The sequence below is a fragment of the Etheostoma spectabile genome, chromosome 6 (genome assembly GCF_008692095.1).
Source record: "Etheostoma spectabile isolate EspeVRDwgs_2016 chromosome 6, UIUC_Espe_1.0, whole genome shotgun sequence".
In the NCBI taxonomy this organism is placed as follows: Eukaryota; Metazoa; Chordata; class Actinopteri; order Perciformes; family Percidae; genus Etheostoma; species Etheostoma spectabile.
In genome coordinates, this window is record NC_045738.1 from 8,901,149 (window position 1) to 8,918,583 (window position 17,435).

The 17,435-nt window shown below is 41.2% G+C and overlaps 1 protein-coding gene across 6 annotated transcripts; it reads right to left on the reverse strand.

The window, feature by feature from the left end:
- Positions 1 to 529: 529 nt before the first annotated feature.
- On the reverse strand, positions 530 to 16,597 carry ptpn3 (protein tyrosine phosphatase non-receptor type 3). Of its 6 annotated transcripts, none has more exons than XR_004332527.1 (27): positions 16,409 to 16,573; positions 15,675 to 15,740; positions 14,867 to 15,008; positions 13,676 to 13,810; positions 13,473 to 13,515; positions 13,206 to 13,287; positions 13,010 to 13,054; positions 12,859 to 12,911; positions 12,561 to 12,678; positions 12,376 to 12,463; positions 12,160 to 12,248; positions 12,014 to 12,077; positions 11,177 to 11,379; positions 10,962 to 11,087; positions 10,707 to 10,865; positions 8,779 to 8,863; positions 8,613 to 8,690; positions 8,413 to 8,469; positions 6,842 to 6,998; positions 6,534 to 6,706; positions 6,154 to 6,244; positions 5,875 to 5,936; positions 5,610 to 5,756; positions 4,756 to 4,884; positions 3,451 to 3,585; positions 3,199 to 3,334; positions 530 to 1,295 (listed from the first exon to the last, which is right to left on the reverse strand). XR_004332527.1 is itself a non-coding variant. In XM_032519469.1 (27 exons), exons 3-27 carry the CDS (start codon positions 14,933 to 14,935, stop codon positions 1,221 to 1,223), a joined length of 2,610 nt encoding a protein of 869 aa, XP_032375360.1. In that variant the 5' UTR covers positions 14,936 to 15,008; positions 15,675 to 15,740; positions 16,409 to 16,572; the 3' UTR covers positions 530 to 1,220. The 6 variants fall into 6 exon arrangements, 5 of the variants coding, with proteins under 5 accessions (XP_032375360.1, XP_032375361.1, XP_032375363.1 ...); XM_032519469.1 differs by having other exon boundaries at positions 3,440 to 3,585; positions 16,409 to 16,572; XM_032519470.1 differs by having other exon boundaries at positions 3,440 to 3,585; positions 16,403 to 16,572.
- Between the last annotated feature and the right edge of the window lie 838 nt (positions 16,598 to 17,435).

The window sequence follows — 17,435 nt, forward strand, 5'->3', positions numbered from 1 at the left end:
AATAAAAGCTCTCTTTTGGAGACCCTCCTCTACAGAAGAAACTCTCAGAATGCATCTCTTAGACAAAACCTCTTCAGTTGTAGATTTGTGCATCAGTCTGTTGGTTCTAGACATGATTAACTATTTATGAGTGAAACGATATGTTGCATCATTCTCTAACATATTTTAGAGGGCACGTTGGACTACCATACCAATTCTTAATGGCTGCGATGTATTGTATGAAACAGAATAAGAGAATAAGGAATGCGGAAACATAACAACACTATGAACTACACAAGATCAATAAAGAATACCAGAAACCTGCAGAGATACTGAACTCCTCACAGCCGGCATTACATTTTGTGTTTTTTTTTATTTTTTTTAAACAATATTTTGCCAGTCTGGGCTGATTTGTGATGCTGAGATAGTTTCACTGATATAATGCCAGCTTTAGAGACATTCAGCTGAAGGTTAAATAAGCAAAACTCCTAATTTTGCAAAGAAGGTTGAATAGGCTTGTATAAAACACCATAAGAGCCTCAAGAGAATCTCAACATAAAGTGACATATCTTTATTTAATGTTCTAATTTGTCACATTCACTGTCAAAAGATATGACAAAGCAGACACATGAGTAGAAAGTTTTTATTTAGCATTTTAATAATTTAAGTTTGAACATTGGGGTTTGGTGCTCCTCTGGGGGATGCCGTGTTGTGCTGCACCACCATGGCCTTGTAGTATAGGCTGTAGTGCTCTAAAGCCTGCTTTGCATGCTCTTTGTGTTTGGACACAGATTAACTACAGAATATAACGATCCTGGTCTGCCTTTGCTGCCCCGTTCCACCAGTCGAATGGAAGGCGTCAGTCTAAGGCACACATACTGTAGCTTAATAAGTAGAGGCAACACTCCTGAGTGGCCTCTTGGACAGAAATCAGCAGCTCACATCAGTACCTTTATATCAGTCTCTATGGAGACCACAGTCTCTACAAGCGTACAAGCAAATCAGCAAACACTAAGGCCGACTAGGTGTAAGAGTCATATACTCTCACATTGAATCTAGGCTACACAGATCACAGACAGCTGTGATCTGAAGCTGGTTAAACTCTCATTATCCAGTCTGTGTACCAGTCCCATGGGCGGTGACAGAGGTTAATCTGTTATAGCGCTGTAAGTCCCTCTGTGGCAGTCGCCTACAATGAGATGAAGCTGAAATGGTAAATGTGTCTGTTCTGGTCCTGTTGGCTACGATGCTGTAGATCCCTCCTGTTTCTCTTTGTAGACTTGCAGAATGGCCTCACACACAAACTGGAACTGACACTGAAACACACAACAAAGAGTTACTAGATGTTACATAACACTGCTGTTTTTGAAAAGACAGTACTGATTATATTCTATATTTTTCTCCTAGTTAATCTCCATGAAAAAAAACAAATCAACAATTAAAGGATCCTACCAACAAGTCTGTAAAAACAAAAAGACTGATTCTGCTGTGTCATACAACTCCACTGTTATCCAAAAACTATTAAATACATCAATGAGCCAACACTCAGTTGTTCACCAAATACGTATTAATACGCAGCTGAAAATACTCCCCAACAATGCACTTTTTACTGCAGTTTGAGTAACATTTCCAAAGTCTACAGCCATGCTCGCACCTCTGTGAGGCTATACTTAGGCACAGCGGTGCTTTTAGCTTAATGCTAATGTCAGCATGCTAACATGATCACAATGACAACATGCTGATTTTTACCAGGTATAATATTTACCATGTTACCCTAGTTTAGCGTGTTGGCATTTACATTTACTAATCAGCACTAAACACAAAGTAAATATGAGAATGATTGCAATGGAATTAGTTTAACAGATATTTGATCATAAACCAAACTGGTTAAATAAAAATGTTAACCAGATAATGGCACTAGATATAAACGTCTGTGGTCACCAAAGTAATTACAATTCACCCTAAGGAGGACATAAACCCATGTAAAATTTCACAGCAATCCATCCATCAACGTTGTTGAAATGTGAACCTCATGCTAGCACTAGAGGAAAAGTCAGAGGATAACTAAAGTCACTACAGTTTGTTATCTTAAAACCATGAATCTCTGTACAAAATTATTTCATGGCAAATCACTGACTAGTTGAGATATTTCAGTCCGAACCAAAGGGGTGGACCGACCGACCAACCAACATTGCCTTCTATATAGCCACGCTGCTAGAATTGCTAAAACTAAAACTTCATCTGCTGAGGAAGATTGTGTGATATGACCGAAAGTTCCAGACCAGCTACTGAGTGGACCTTGTACCGAGACTGCTTTGTTAACTGTGCATTTGTGACTTGTTTTTATTCATAGAATATTGCCAGCCTTATCCTTTAACATATGGCTCATTAACATGGTTTGTCCTCTGACTGTGTATGTTTTCCTTCACTGTCATGGACACAAACATATGAGGGGAAACCTGAGGAAGCGTTCCATCAGCACTAAAACATTAGAGAGAAGAAGCCTCAGGGACCAAATCTCCTTTCAAAATAAGGGTGATAGTGGCCTAGAAGCAGGCTGGAGGGCTGCCATATTCCCAGCACTACCTCCTATCAAAGCAATGACTAACACTTTCCTCTCTCTCGACAAATGCTGCTGAGGTGCCACAGAGCACGGCTTCCAACCTCAGTTTGCATGCTCTCGCTCATCAGCCATCAGTATAAAACTGTGGCAGCCATGTCTCTGAGAATTAATGAAGGTTAAAGATGACAGGACTCTCACAGATGTCAAAAACAAGGACACTGGCCTTTAAAAAGTAATTATTGGCACAGTGATGAGAAGTCTCCTCTCCCTTATGAAAATTCCTGAAGTTATTTAGAGAACCGTTAACCATTCTACATATATTTCAATCTTCCTGAAGCTTTAACTCTATTAAATCAAACGTCTGACATTTCAAACCCTAATGTTCTCTGTGCACATCCCACCTTATAGCAAGCCTTTCAACTGACAGATGTTCTCATAAAAAACAAGTTTTAGACTACATGTAGAAGACAAATCCGCTTGATCTTATAATTAACAGCTCCTAATCTGCTATGACAAAATACAGACAAGGAATATTGAGGAAGGCTTCAAATTCTTTAAAGCAACAAGTTATCATAATGCCTACTCTTAAAATAAAGAACTTAATGAAAGGAGAGAACAATCTCTGTGGCATAAATCCCTGTTCTGTTCTTCTGTACCGTGGTCTGAACCATCATGGCTCGCTGATCTCTCAGTGTTTTGACAATGTCCAGCGGGAAAATCGGCCGACCCTCATCCAACAGCGTGAGCGCCGTTTCCATGGTGATGAGAACACCTGTCCGTCCAATCCCAGCACTGAAATTCAAAACAAACACAGCATTAAGTGGATTTTAGAGGTGTACATGCTGGCAGTGTTCAATTAGAGTATACACAGTGTGTGTGTTTGTGTGTGTGTGTTACCTGCAGTGTACCATTAGTGGCTCTTCACCTCTCCTCCTCTCCCTGACTGAGCTGATGAACAGCAGGAAGTCTGAAGGGTCATCGGGTACACCGTGGTCGGGCCATGCGACATACTGCAGGTGTGTGACTGCACGTTCCTCACCTCGCTAACACACACACACACACACACACACACACACCACACACACACACACACACACACACACCACACACACACACACACACACACACACACACACCACACACACACACACACACACACACACACACACACACACACACACACACACACACACCACACACACACACACACACACACACACACACACACACACACAGGCAATTAATCAGAGAGAATTTGAGTATTTCCTAACCTGTGTAATTATATAAATATATCAACCACATGAGACTTAAATCTGCAGCCCTACAGACTCAAACACAATTTTCAGCATGTAAGAAAAGAAAATGGGTTTAGAGTTTAAAATGGTCATGTGGCCTGTGATTCCATGCAGGGATTAACTTGCTCCGCCAGAGGAACAGATGGACCACACAACAGTATCTGTGTATGCATGTGTGTACCTTCATACTTCATGCCTCCTTGAGCATTATCTGTTTATTTACATGTTTTGGCATACAAGTTAATGCGGAAAACTGCTAATTTAAATCTGATTATCAACCACATAAAGTGTTTTGAACTTTAAGTGTTTAAACTCGATCAGATAAACTTCTCAGAAAGACACACCTGCACACGCATACCTACACACTAACGCACATTCCCACACAGACACACACACGTACAGACCAAACCTCCCACACGGAGGTTACTGTATGTTGGCTGCAGATAGTTTACCGCCTGCAGTGTGCTCTGTTATGTGACATATGGCACAAACATGGTACATGTCACTGCAAACATACAAACAGAAAAAGTCTGTGTTGCGCAACCATGGTCATGCTTTGCTCAAGTTTTATGTGAATATGAAAGCAGGGGGGAACGTTACTACTAGGGCTGCAACTAATTATTTTCATAATCGATTAATCTGCAGAGTATTTTCTTGGACAATTTTGGCCTATTTATTTGGCCTATATAAGATCAGAAAAACACACATTTTAATGTCCCAGAGCTCAAGGTGATGTCAAAGGTCTTGTTTTGTCTCATCAAATGTCCAAAATACTAAAATATTCAATTTACTATCCTATTAATACAACAAAATGCACATTTCACATTTGAGAATTTAAACAAGATATCTGAACTTTAAAAATTACTTAAACAATTATGATCAATTGACCAATCATTACAGTGTTATTTGCTACAGTACCTGTGTGTGTTTCAGAGTGAACTGCCGCGTCACATACGCCAGGTTACACTCCTCAGAGTGACACTTCACCCGCATGTGCCCATAATCCTTCACTTCCGGCGGATGCGGCCAGTACTGGTGGCACTTTGTCTGCAAGTGTATGACATCACAGACAAATTACATTACATGTGACATGAGTCATAAGTCAGGATACAATCTATTACTACTACATCAGCTGCGCTCTGCTCTCATGAAATCAACCTGATATTCAACAGCGTCATATGTTCCACCCTGCAGTCTGAGGAACAAAAGCAGTTCATCAAGAGCAGAATGTGAACCAATTTTCAATTTGTGTGTGCGTATGTGTGTGGGTGAGAGTGATCGCCAAGTGGAGAGAAACTCAGGGCCCTTGATGAATATCAGGAAAATGATCAATTAATGAAAGCATCTGGTTACCAAGCAACAGCTGAAAGAGAGACTTCTTCATTCAACAAGACCTTCATATCTTGTTGCCTCTGTCTGGATATGTCTTTCTCTTACAACCTTTAAATTATTTCTCTTATTAGAATCCAGCTCAGACTTTACATTTTGCCATTCTCTACACCGTGAAAGCCCGTAATTACTCACAGTCACAACTGTGCCGGTTTATTTTTTTGCGTGCAAACATCACCGCTAAACCTTGTAATTACAGTAATCGTGTACCAAATAAAACACAAAACAGCATATAATAATATGCTAGTAGTGCTGCAGTAATCACTGCGTTAATGCGTCTCAGATATTGAGCTGTGTAATTTCAAATGTTTCCCTTTTGTTCACTCATTTCCATTCCTGTGTGAATGTGGTTGTACAGTATAAAATTATGAACGCATGTATACCCGTCCCCTCTCTGTCAAAGTTGTTAGCATGATGATGGTGTGTGTCTGTTGCTCCCAAACTGTCTGCCAAAAGTGAGTGCAGGTCTGTGGCAATGGACCCTGACCCGCAACATAACGCAAACATACACCAGACACTGGGGGCACCACCTATGAGACAGACAAATAAACACATACAGAGATAAACACAACACACAGAGGATGAGTTAACATCTTAACATAGATGTGACAGGGACAGCACACTCAATGTTACATTGGTGATGCGCACCTCAATGTGACTGGCGTTAATGTAGTCCTCCTGGCCTTGGAGCACCACTCTAGTGGCATCATCTGAAAGGAGAGCAGCGGGTGAGGGTCATAATAGAGCCGCAGACGCACTGCAGGCTCGGCCAATTAAATTTCGTGAGGTGCTACAGCGGCGAGCTTCAGATCAAGGTTAGAAAGGTAGCAAAGAGCAGTGGGTGGGTAGAAGGGCACCAGGTAGAGTAAAAACAAACGGCAGGAGACAGATATAAGCAAAATAAGCAGCAGAATAAGCAGCACTTACAAGGTAAAACATCCTTATATCGATTCTTGTCCATGTTCTCAGGGAGCCGAGCACAGTTTAGTGAGAGACCAGGCTTCCTCCTGTATAAATTCTAGAAATTACAAGTATACAGACACACATGTCAAAACACAGAAACATACTCAAACACAAACAAATTCAAGCCTAGTGATGGCATCTTTTTGTTAGATAGTCAGGATTCCAGGTGAAGATTAGAGTCAACATCTGTCCCAAAAACAGCACTTAAAAGGCTCGTTTTGATCCAAAATAACTGGATGTGACAAAATAAATCCTGATTAAATTAAAGACATATTTTGGTCCAGCTTATGAATACATTTTTAAACATCTGTTTACTGTTTCGCTCCCATCGGTATTTCAAATACCTCAAAATGGAAACAGAGGGTGCCAGACTGTATTCCTCTCTCCAGCTGTCTCATTGACTCCTCCAGTGTCGTGACCCGCTCCGACTGGCCAGGTGACGGCTTGTCTCCCTGTGATTGGCTGGTGAGTGTGAGGGCGGAAGGCAACTGCAGCAGGGGTGCCATTCGGCCAGGACCTGGAATCCAAGGACGGTTCAAGTCTGTGATAAATATTCATAGAAACATGACAGACAGTGTGCACACTTATATCACATGCTGCTTCAGCAGATCTGTCTTACACACACACAGACACACAAAACATAAACACACACCTTTACGTCTGATGAGCAAGGCCAGCTCTCTGGAGTGCGACTCTCTGCTGGCTCTTATGAACATGACAACCTGATCATGTGTGTGTTCAGAAATATCTCGACCGTTGATGAGCACTAGTAGGTCTCCCTCTAAGAGTTTGGGCTCACATCGACCTGCCTACAAACAACACAAAGTCATTTTAAAGCTGACATCTCCTCACCACACGTCAATCTCATTTCAGTCTAGGGCTTAGCACTAGATATATCAGCTTTATATCATTAATTTGTTATATATCGTATCAGTGTAATGTTGGCAGATAACTAACAAGAAATCGCAGTAGAGCATTTACAAACTAGGTTTGAGAAACTTTAGAAACTGTGTCACCATTACATAGTTTGTCCACCAGAGAGCCCTGTCAGGTTGATTCTTTAACTGTAAAATGTCACTCAGGATTTATCTGGGTCACAATAACACAAATTTAAAAAATCTAAAGGATCTGAATCAAGAGAAGCTTTTTTTTTTATTTTTTGTTTATTGGCCGATATATCGTTATCAGATACCAAATATTGCTATCTATATCAGCCTCAAAAATCCAGTATCGGTCAGGTTATACTAACCTTTTTTAAATTTATTTTTTATCATCAATTATTCTGTCTGAATTAATGGTATTTTCAGACCATTGACTAATGGTCTGAAAATAGAGACAAAAGTCCACAATTTTTAAAAGCCAAAAGGTGACGATGTTAAAATAGTTTGCTTTGTCCGACCAACAATTAGAGCAATATCACATTGGCATTTCTGCTTTGACAATGAATAACACAATAATCGCTTATCAAAACAGTACCATAATACACACACACACACACCACACAACACCACACACACACACACACACACACACCACACACACACACACCACACACACACACCTTTTGACTTCCACTAAGAATACAAATTGATATTTCTGCTTTAGAGCACCTTATCACGTGCACATGGACAACATTGTTACCCCTGTTTGCCCTGTTCCCCTTGAGGTTTTGTTTTGCTACAAACTGAGCCACTACTGCGAATTCAGCTGAGACGACTGTATGACGAGAAGGTTTCTGACTGAGCTGAAATAACTAAAATTACAGTGTAGTCATCAACTCTTACTGGTCTCTGAGCATCAGACAGCATGCAGCAGGATGACACAAAGTGGTGAAAGCTCCCTAGTTAATGAGGTCTCAAAGGGTTCATAACCCCCCTAACTGCTTCTTTCCGTGTGTTTCTCTCGGTGTTGATTTTCCTTACACACACACACACACACACACACACACACACACACACACACACACACACACACACACACACACACACACACACACACACACACACACACACACACACACACACCACACACACACACACACACACACACCACACACACACACCACACACACAATTTGTCTGCCGAGTGACTAATCATTTAACTGACTAATTGTTATAGCACTCATCAGTCAATAATGTGTTTGCATTTTATCATAAAGTTATATTGACACCCCCTGGAGACACCAGGCTGTCAAACCACAAACGCATCTGAGTCAGCTCTTACCGGAGAGTCAGGTTTAACGTGGGATATGGCTAGAGGCATCTTTTGATCCACCCCACCCTAGGAGGAGTTGGGAAATTAAATGGAGTAAGAGTGGAGAAGTGACAAAACAAACGTTTTGTGTGTAAATACATTTAGAAAAACATAAAACGTTGCCTTGTAAGAGAGACACACTACATAAAGAGTGTAAGAGAGAGACCCACTTTAACATTGAAGCCAAACTTGCCGTCATGATCGGGGGCAATACATATCAGCATTAAGTCACCATCGCCGAGAGCGCCCTGCATACACACAAGTACTCAGAATCAATGGATACATGGGTTGATAAACAGTAGTGCACTTATTAATGTTGATGATAAGATAACGGACCTTATTGTTGTGGTGTGAGCTGTGTTCATCATCCTCCTCTCCTATACTGTCATCAATTTGCAACAAAGCATCACCTGTCCGCTGGCTATGAGAGCCAGAAAGAAAAGGAATAAAGAACAGATGACTTTCCGATGTGATAATAATACATTTTTAATGCTCTCATGTAAGAATATTTTTTTATCCTATGGTTAACACAAATGATTAAACAAACCCAAGTTTGGCTATTTACAGTTTTCCATAATTGCTTTGGCACAATCGTCAACTGACTATTAAACTTCAACAAACTATATGACTATTTATATGAAAATTAGGTCAGTTGTTCACATGACTATAGTCATTTAGAAAAGCTCTGGTAAAAAATGCATTACAGATCAAAATAGTTTGCATTCATTTGCTATTTTATCATATTACTCTCAAATGCATACACATGTTCATTGTGTAAATCCCTACATGCTAAATTAAGCAACCAACAATCACAAAACCTGTCAAACATATATTAGATACATAATAGTTATGTGGTATTGTTAGATGGGGGACAATTCATTTTCCTCACAATTTAAAGCAACCAATCGCAAATGCTGTCCAATTTAGCTGACAGGTGAAACTCAAAACAAATTAATCTCAAACATAACAGACTTTTACAGCTGTGGAATATAGAGCAGGAGACAGACAGGGGCAAGAGCCTGCCCGTGCAAGAGGAAAGGGTATTAGAGTGTGGGGTGGTTTGGTGAGGGGGAGAGGACGAAAGGGGCACAGAGGACAAGGAAGAGCCAGTGAAAGGCACAGAGAAATATCAAATTAGATTCAGGCAAAAATAAGGGACCATGTAATAAACCATGGCCTAAGTATGACAGAGGCTGGTTGGAGCGTGCAACCTATTTTCTTTTTTTCTTGCACATGTTCTTTTTTTCTTGCAGATAATTTGCTGTTGTATATCATTTTTTCTGTACAGGCCTTCTTTATGTATTTGCAGTTGGCTGGTGTGTACATATAATGAGAAATTTATATTTTGTTGAAAGTATAGTGTTTGCCATGGCTGATATCAATACTATTCAGCTGCCTAAATATACAATGTTAGCAACTGGACAATATCACATAGTGGGTGACTATCACTTTCAGAATACACTGCCATTTGACAAGGTGTCTTTGCATTTTGACTGTCCTGGCTCAAGCAATGATCAAGGAACCTTCATTCATTGGTTGAATTATTTACATTTGAAACAGGAGTTAATTCTTTTGAGTGAGTAATCACCTTTTGCAAGTCACAAAGAGTGCTGAATGAAAACAAATGTTATGTGTGTGTCTTAGGTGTATGGTGTGAGGATGGTTTGGCAAATTCACTAAATTTACATTAGCTTCTTAGATTCAAACATTGCACTAAATCTAATTGAAATGTCGATATAAAAATGAATATACTTTCAGCCCTAAAGGCTCTGGCACACCAACCCGACAGCCGACCGTCGGCAGAAAAAGCAGTTGCACTGACTGCCTCCCCGAGTTGGTCAAAAAAGTGCCTGGGAACACACCGAAGCAACGCCGACTTGAGCGTACATTCTGCAAATGCACAAGACGTAATCAGTCTCCATAACAGCAGGCAGCGCTATTCTGTATTGTCGCCCAAAAAATAAAAACCGGCAGCTGATTGGCATCCGTGTCATGTGGGCGTCACGTGGGTCTGGCTTCTCCGGAATTTCAAAACCAACCATAATGGCGGCTCTATCGAAATACAATCTCGTATTTTTCAAAAATAGTTCACCGAAACGGGTTTCTGAAAACATTTTATGTGAGAAGTAGGCCATGCAGTTACTGTTGGGGGTGTCAGCGCCTTAACATGCATCATGCCAGCAAAGCCCACTGAATGGAGAGAGATTATAAGTGTGTGTCTAAGAAGTAGACAGATACACATTTCTTCTGTAACTGATACTTACTGATGCGGTGAAGCGTCTCCCTCGCTGCCCTTGCTGCTCAAAGACGCCCTGTATGTGTAGAATACATCCTCCCCCTCTGACATGTCTTTCAGGTCATTGGTCAACTCAACTGAGGATGGGCGAGGTTTACGGATGCCGTGGCGAACTCGAGGACTTCGCCTGCCGCAGAGACAAAACAGCAGAACCAGGAGAGTGTGAGATTTGATCAAATGACACAATCGGAGAACATAGTTGTGGTTGATCTGCAGGTTGTACCAGTTGGGGGTGTTTGGGGGTGACCTGGAGGGCAGACTCTTGGTCTCCAGATAATCTGATGAAATCGACCTCTGCAGGACTGGGTTCCACACCATCCCTCCCACCACACGCTGGCACACTGGACCACTTCAAATTAGGAGGGAAAAGAAAGAACTTTTTCAGTGTTTATGACGAGAATGTAAATATGAATATACATGTTACAGGTGCAGGCTCACCCCTCAGTTTTACTGTTGCCAAGGCCCAGGTGTTGTGTTATCAGCTTTTTGTAGGACTGAACTGTGCTGTTGTTGTGTTTTGGGCTCCTGGCAGTCCGGTTGGAGCAGAAGAAGGAGTGATGATCCACACAGGACCTCCACAAGTTCTTACAGGTCTTGGGACAGGGCAGAACTAGAGACACCTCACAATCCTGAGTCTCCCCCTGCAAATTACAGAGTTTTTTGTCATGTTTTATAATGTTGGAGTTCTTTGCCATCTCCAATATTCAAGGACAAATCTCCAACTTAAGCTGCTCAGGTTGCATTTGTTGACGGCAATAAAATAACTGGCTCTTGCCAAATGATTTATTACTTATCCCACACATAAACACACAGAAACTCCTTGCCAAAAGTGTGGATATGAATCATTCAATCAATGCTATATTCACGTCTATGTAGACCATGTAGTAGTCAAGCTTGTGAAGTGTATAAATTCTTATGTCCTAATAATTACAGTTAATTGAGCACCCAGATAGCTCAGTTGGTAGAGCGGGCAACCATATATAGAGGTTTACTCCTCAACGCAGGGAGCCCGGGTTTGACTCCGACCTGCGACCCTTTGCTGCATGTCATTCCCCCCTCTTTCTCCCCTTTCATGTCTCCATCTGTCCTGTCAATAATAAAGGCTAAAAAATTATCTTTATCATAATTATTATAGTTAATTATAAAAGCAGTCAAAGAAAGCGTGCCGACTCCAAACTTTCAATGGATGGAAATGTGTAGAAAACAATTAAAAGCAGTAATTTGTTCAGAGCAGATCTTTAAACTATTAAAAAAAGAAATGCTAGAGGGACTTACATGTTTACGTTTCAGATGTATAAGAAAGTGTTTCCTCTTAAATGAAATCTTGATGATGTTCCCCCTACAAGTGAAGAACAGAATTGATTAAAGGAAAAGACAAAAATACAGGAATAAGACATGTAATTAGCGTCATAATCACTCACCAGGGGAAGAAACTGGAGCAAATCATATTACAAAATACTGCCACACCACTAGAGGCCAAACCCACCATCAGAGGGGTGTCATTAGTGTCCTGAACGACGAGAGAGATGAGAGAATGACAAAAGGTTTCAAAAATAAGAGGAATAAAGATGATGCAGAGGAAGTTAAACTAGAACATGAGGTATGAGGTGGATGTTTAAGCAAGGGAATCACTCTACCATGGCAGCATGCAGCTCCACTCCATACAACTCCAGTGTCCGTGCTGTGTTTAAGAAACAAAGCTCTGCCTCGCTCTGCTTCAGCCCCCTTGGGAACACACAGAGTCACATACAACACCAGGAACCAACTGCACAACAAACTGGTTGTCAGTGGCAACTAGATGTAATAAAACAGTCTGAATTACTTGTGCTGTGGATGCAGACTCTCCACTTTAGACTGGAAGTCTTCATCCTGCTCAGGAATGAAGTGGCACTTGGAGAGGTAACCAGGGAATCGAGAAGGACAGTGGTCCCCCATCTCCGCTGCGTGATGAAAAGAGACATTGAGCATCCACACATAACCAGATCCACACATTCAGGGGCTTACATCTGCTGTACTGTAGGAGAGCAGCTGATTGTTGAGAGCATCCTCAACAAAACTAATTACTCACTCTGTTATTATTATTATTAAGTCATTAATCCTAGTACAGAGGTGGTACTTACATTGCACGGCGTAAGAGGCCAACACTACAGCTGCACTCAGCGGGCACTGCAACCTGCAATCATACTCCATGATTACACATTACACAGCTACCTACACAACACAAACACTGTGCACTGGGGGGATGGGTAGTTATGTTTGTGTGCTACTAACCGTCCTTCTCTAATGTCACTCCTGATCTGGAGGAAGTACAGGTGTCTGCAGGGACGAGACAAGAGAAGCTTTACTGACCCATGCCTTCATTTGTATCAATAATACGAGGAAAAAAAGGACCTTTCAGAATCATACAACTTCTCCACATCAAAATCTAGTTACATGTAACTGCTATGCAAGAGGCACATATACTAACCTTGTCTGTTCATGCTGCAGAGAGTTGGGATCAGAGATGAAGAATCGTACTCTGAAGTTCAGATAAAAGGGAGATGCAAGACCTGCAGAGAAATGGCATTTATCTAGTTGCAAAGTCACCTCAATCCTCCTTTCTCCTACACCCACTATCTATAAATGTATTAAAATGTATTTAAAAAAAAAAAAACATTTTGAAAATGTATTTTTCTACAGCAGTAATGTAAAGGTAAAGAAGGTGAATTATCTGCAGCCAAAACAAGGGAGAAACCTTTTATCTGCTTCTTCAAGGGTTTCTCAGGCTCCAACCATCTCTGAGAAAAAAAGAAACTCATTAAGTATAATGGCTAACTGGGGCTAAAAAAAACATTTATGTAAGCATACCCCATGGTTATCATTGTCTAAACAGCAATCAGAGAGAGCAATGCATTACAATCCCAGCTCAAATGTGCAGCAGATGAACAGTGAGCTCACAGGAGAGCGTGTTTTGGCCGTGATTGAGGGGATGGCTGTGTTGGATTCTCTGATCTGCAGACTGAAGAGCTGCCTCTCCTGCAGGCCCAGGTGGTCGCATACTTGGTCCAACAGAACCACACCTTCATCCTGCTTCTGAAAGATGCAAACATCAAACAAACATTAATAACAGCCAAAACTTTAAGTGACATTAAGCAGTCGCTTGTTTGTACATATACAGTCTATACACAGTGTAGACAGTATATGATATACTGTGCCATATGTTGCAGTAGTGCCTAACCTAATGTATAGATAGAGATAATTACTTTGGTTTTAAAAAAAATCTGTAATTTTCTCTGTGGTTGTTTTAAAAAATAAAACTTGTTGTAAATCAGATAAAAATAATTAATAATGTATATATCCAGGTGAGAATAAGATTTACATCTGCAGTACAACACTTTAACTTTTAATCACTCTGAGGGATAACATGCAGCTCATCTGCATTTTCCTCCCACATTTAGTTATCAGACGCATGTTCACATCACCGGAGGACCATGTTTACTGTAAACTGTAGTAAACCGGGAGTTTTTGCAGCGGGAAACACATTTTTCATGTGTGTGGGCACAACATCCAGGTGATTATCGGTTTAAACGGGCCATGCCTTCCACAAATATGAAAAAAACACAAGAAACACAGGGGTCGTAATAAAGAGAGTAATAGAGAGCTTAATACTGGAAACAGCCGCAGCGCTTGCCCTGCTCTCCCACTGTTCACATAACCATGCTGCACAGCTGCTGTCTTAGAAAGGAAGATTTGTGCTTCCCTTTCTGCATGTGTGTGTACGCTTGTCAGTTTGTGTGAGTGTACCGCTGTCAGGCTGCGTACGAGATGATATGCTGATGATGTAAAAGGCTCCTAAGTGTGAGAAGCTCTGTAAGTTGTAGGAGGTAAGTGTGTCCTTCACACCAAGGTCAAAGTGTTAAATAAGAGATGTGGATCAACGGGAAATATGAAAGATAGTCACTGTATCAATATGACAATATGATCATTAGCAGAGACAGATAGGAGCAACATATGATCTCCATAACAACAGACAGGAAACAGTATTTGTTTGTGTGTGTGTCTGTGTGTGTGTGTGTGTGTGTGTGTGTGTGTGTGTGTGTGTGTGTGTGTGTGTGTGTGTGTGTGTGTGTTGGGTGGTGGGGTACGCACGCTGACTCTGAAGGTCTCAATAGTGCTGTCCAGCAGCTGAACTAGGCAGAGCAGGTCCGGTTTTGGCATGTCTGTTACCTTGGTAGCACTGCCTCCCTCTCAAGACAAACACCCTTCCCTCAGCTGGTCACTGAGTGGGAACCTGGAAACACATACACAAGCATACGTACACATACCACAAAAACAGTGTCAGAAGGTTTAACAGACTGTTGTCTCCTAATGAAAGCACCTCCCTGAGGATGACATTGTGTTGTGAGTAATATATGTGCTGGATGGAACATCGGGCTGCAGTGAGTAATGCAGCGTGAATGCAAAGGAGTGACTGTGTGTGTGTGTGTTTGTGTGTTTGTGTGTGTGTGTGTGTGTGTGTGTGTGTTTGTGTAATTCCTTATTATTTGGCCTGGGTCTGAACATGTCCCTTCCCTCTCCCTGCTGCTCTCCCTCTGCATCTCCCCGCCTTTGGCAGGCAGCTGAATGATAAGAATGTTAAACATTTTAGAGTTGAACACGCCCATCTACACCACACTACATCTGACCTCAGACCAGCCGCTGGGAGCACACAGCAGGAATACAAACACACACGTACATGGACTGCTATTGAATGCTTAAAGCCAATATCTTACCCCAGCTTGGAGGATATCTATATTTGTGATACAAAAAAGACCTACTTATGCAAACCATGACACAACTGAGCTGATAAAAGATGAGTCAGGTGGCATTAAAGCTGACCTTTTGGAAACTAAATTAGTCCTGTGTGTGTGTGTGTGTGTGTGTGTGTTAATATATGCATGCAAATATATGTACGTACATGTGTCTGGTCTTGGTTTCCAGGTAAACGATTAATGGGACCAGGACGGCCTGGCTCACACTGATTCTGAAAGGACACAGTGTTTGAGTTAATGTTTGAACACAGTGACACACTCTGAATATATTGAAACAGAGCTGGTCCTAGTTTGGTGATTTGTTTTCCATAATAATACCCTCTCACAGATAAGCCTCTAATGAATTTACAAATAAATCCTACATTTAAAAGCAGATTCATCATGTTGTTTGACACTAGGGGTTTTGTATCTTGCATCTATTTTTGATATGTTCAGAGTTGTGCCCACATAACTACAGATGAGGAAATAAAATAGAGTTATCTTACTTTATGATTCTTTTAACACATAGCCTACTTTTATGCCATATATTATGTATCTGTACAAGTTAAAAGTAACACCAAGCATTGATGGCCTCTACTGCTTCACAAAACCAACACATTCCATTGAAAAACCAGGGCCTATCTCAGTGTATTAGGCCTATATTTATGTGTCCCAATGTGTCGATAATGAACACTGCTGTGTGACCTCGCTGTACTTTGAACCAAATCGCCATAAAGGAACCTGTTGACAACCTGAAGTTTTCTTTTACAGCTACACCCAAAAGGTGGAACACTTCAATGGCAAACTTTCCTCCAACCACGTCAGTCCTCGTAACTACAACTTTGCCAAGTGATTGTTTTTTTGTGAAGAGATCATTAAATGACAAAAAACATACGTGTACTTCAGTCACGCCGCTTCAGAGACGGATCATATTCCTCAGACTGTCCGCTGTGAAAGCCTCGGGACGGGGAGCCGTCGGAAGAGCCAGGTATAGTAAGGTAAATATCCGGGACAAGTTTCTCATCCCTGGCTGCGCTGAGACTCCACGCGGCCCCGCCCCTTCGCCGCGCGCGCTCCCGGTGGGATGCGCGCTCTTAGGGGCGGGCGCGCAAAGCATACAGTAGCCTACAGGGTGAAATCAGTAGATTATCATTACCCGTGCATTAATGAGTAAGCAACTTTTTATTGTTGTAGTTGGTGTAAGGTGGCGCTACTTTTTTTTATACATGGGACTAATGATTTATTTCATTGTGGATTAATCTCCTGTTTTTTTCTGGATTGATTTTTTGGTTTGTAAAATTATTATTAATATGAGTATTAGTAATCATACATTGTTTACGCATGATTTGATCACTCAAAGGCAGAGATGCAACTAACCATCATCATCGATTAATCTGTCAATTATGTTTTTATTTATTTGATTTATCACTAACTAGATGTTTGATCCATCCTGCTGCCCACTTCAAAGTTCAATAAAGTACAATGAGCTTCAAACGAGTTGAGGCCATACAGCAACGTGGAGAGGGAAAATGTGTCATTTGCGATTGGGATCAAAACTACTCACCGACCACAGGCTGATGGCAAACTGTTGTCTTCGTCTGTTTATATGAAGATACATATTCCTAGAAGAAGAAAGGCAAAATAGAAAGGTGTATTCTTCACGGAATCCTCTGGTTTGCTGTCACCATCTACAGGACAGATGAAGTACTACTGTGTGTTCAGCATGAGAAATGTACTATACTGTATGTAGACTATACAAATAACTTATTGCATTAAAACAGTCCCTGCTAACAGATCTCTGACTGCGTGGAAACAAACATGAGTAAAAGACATGACAGAGACATTACTGATGACCTAATGATAGGGTTAAAAATTAGATTGACATAGGCTGGTGATGATAGAGCTATGGAGCCAGAAGTTGCGATAGG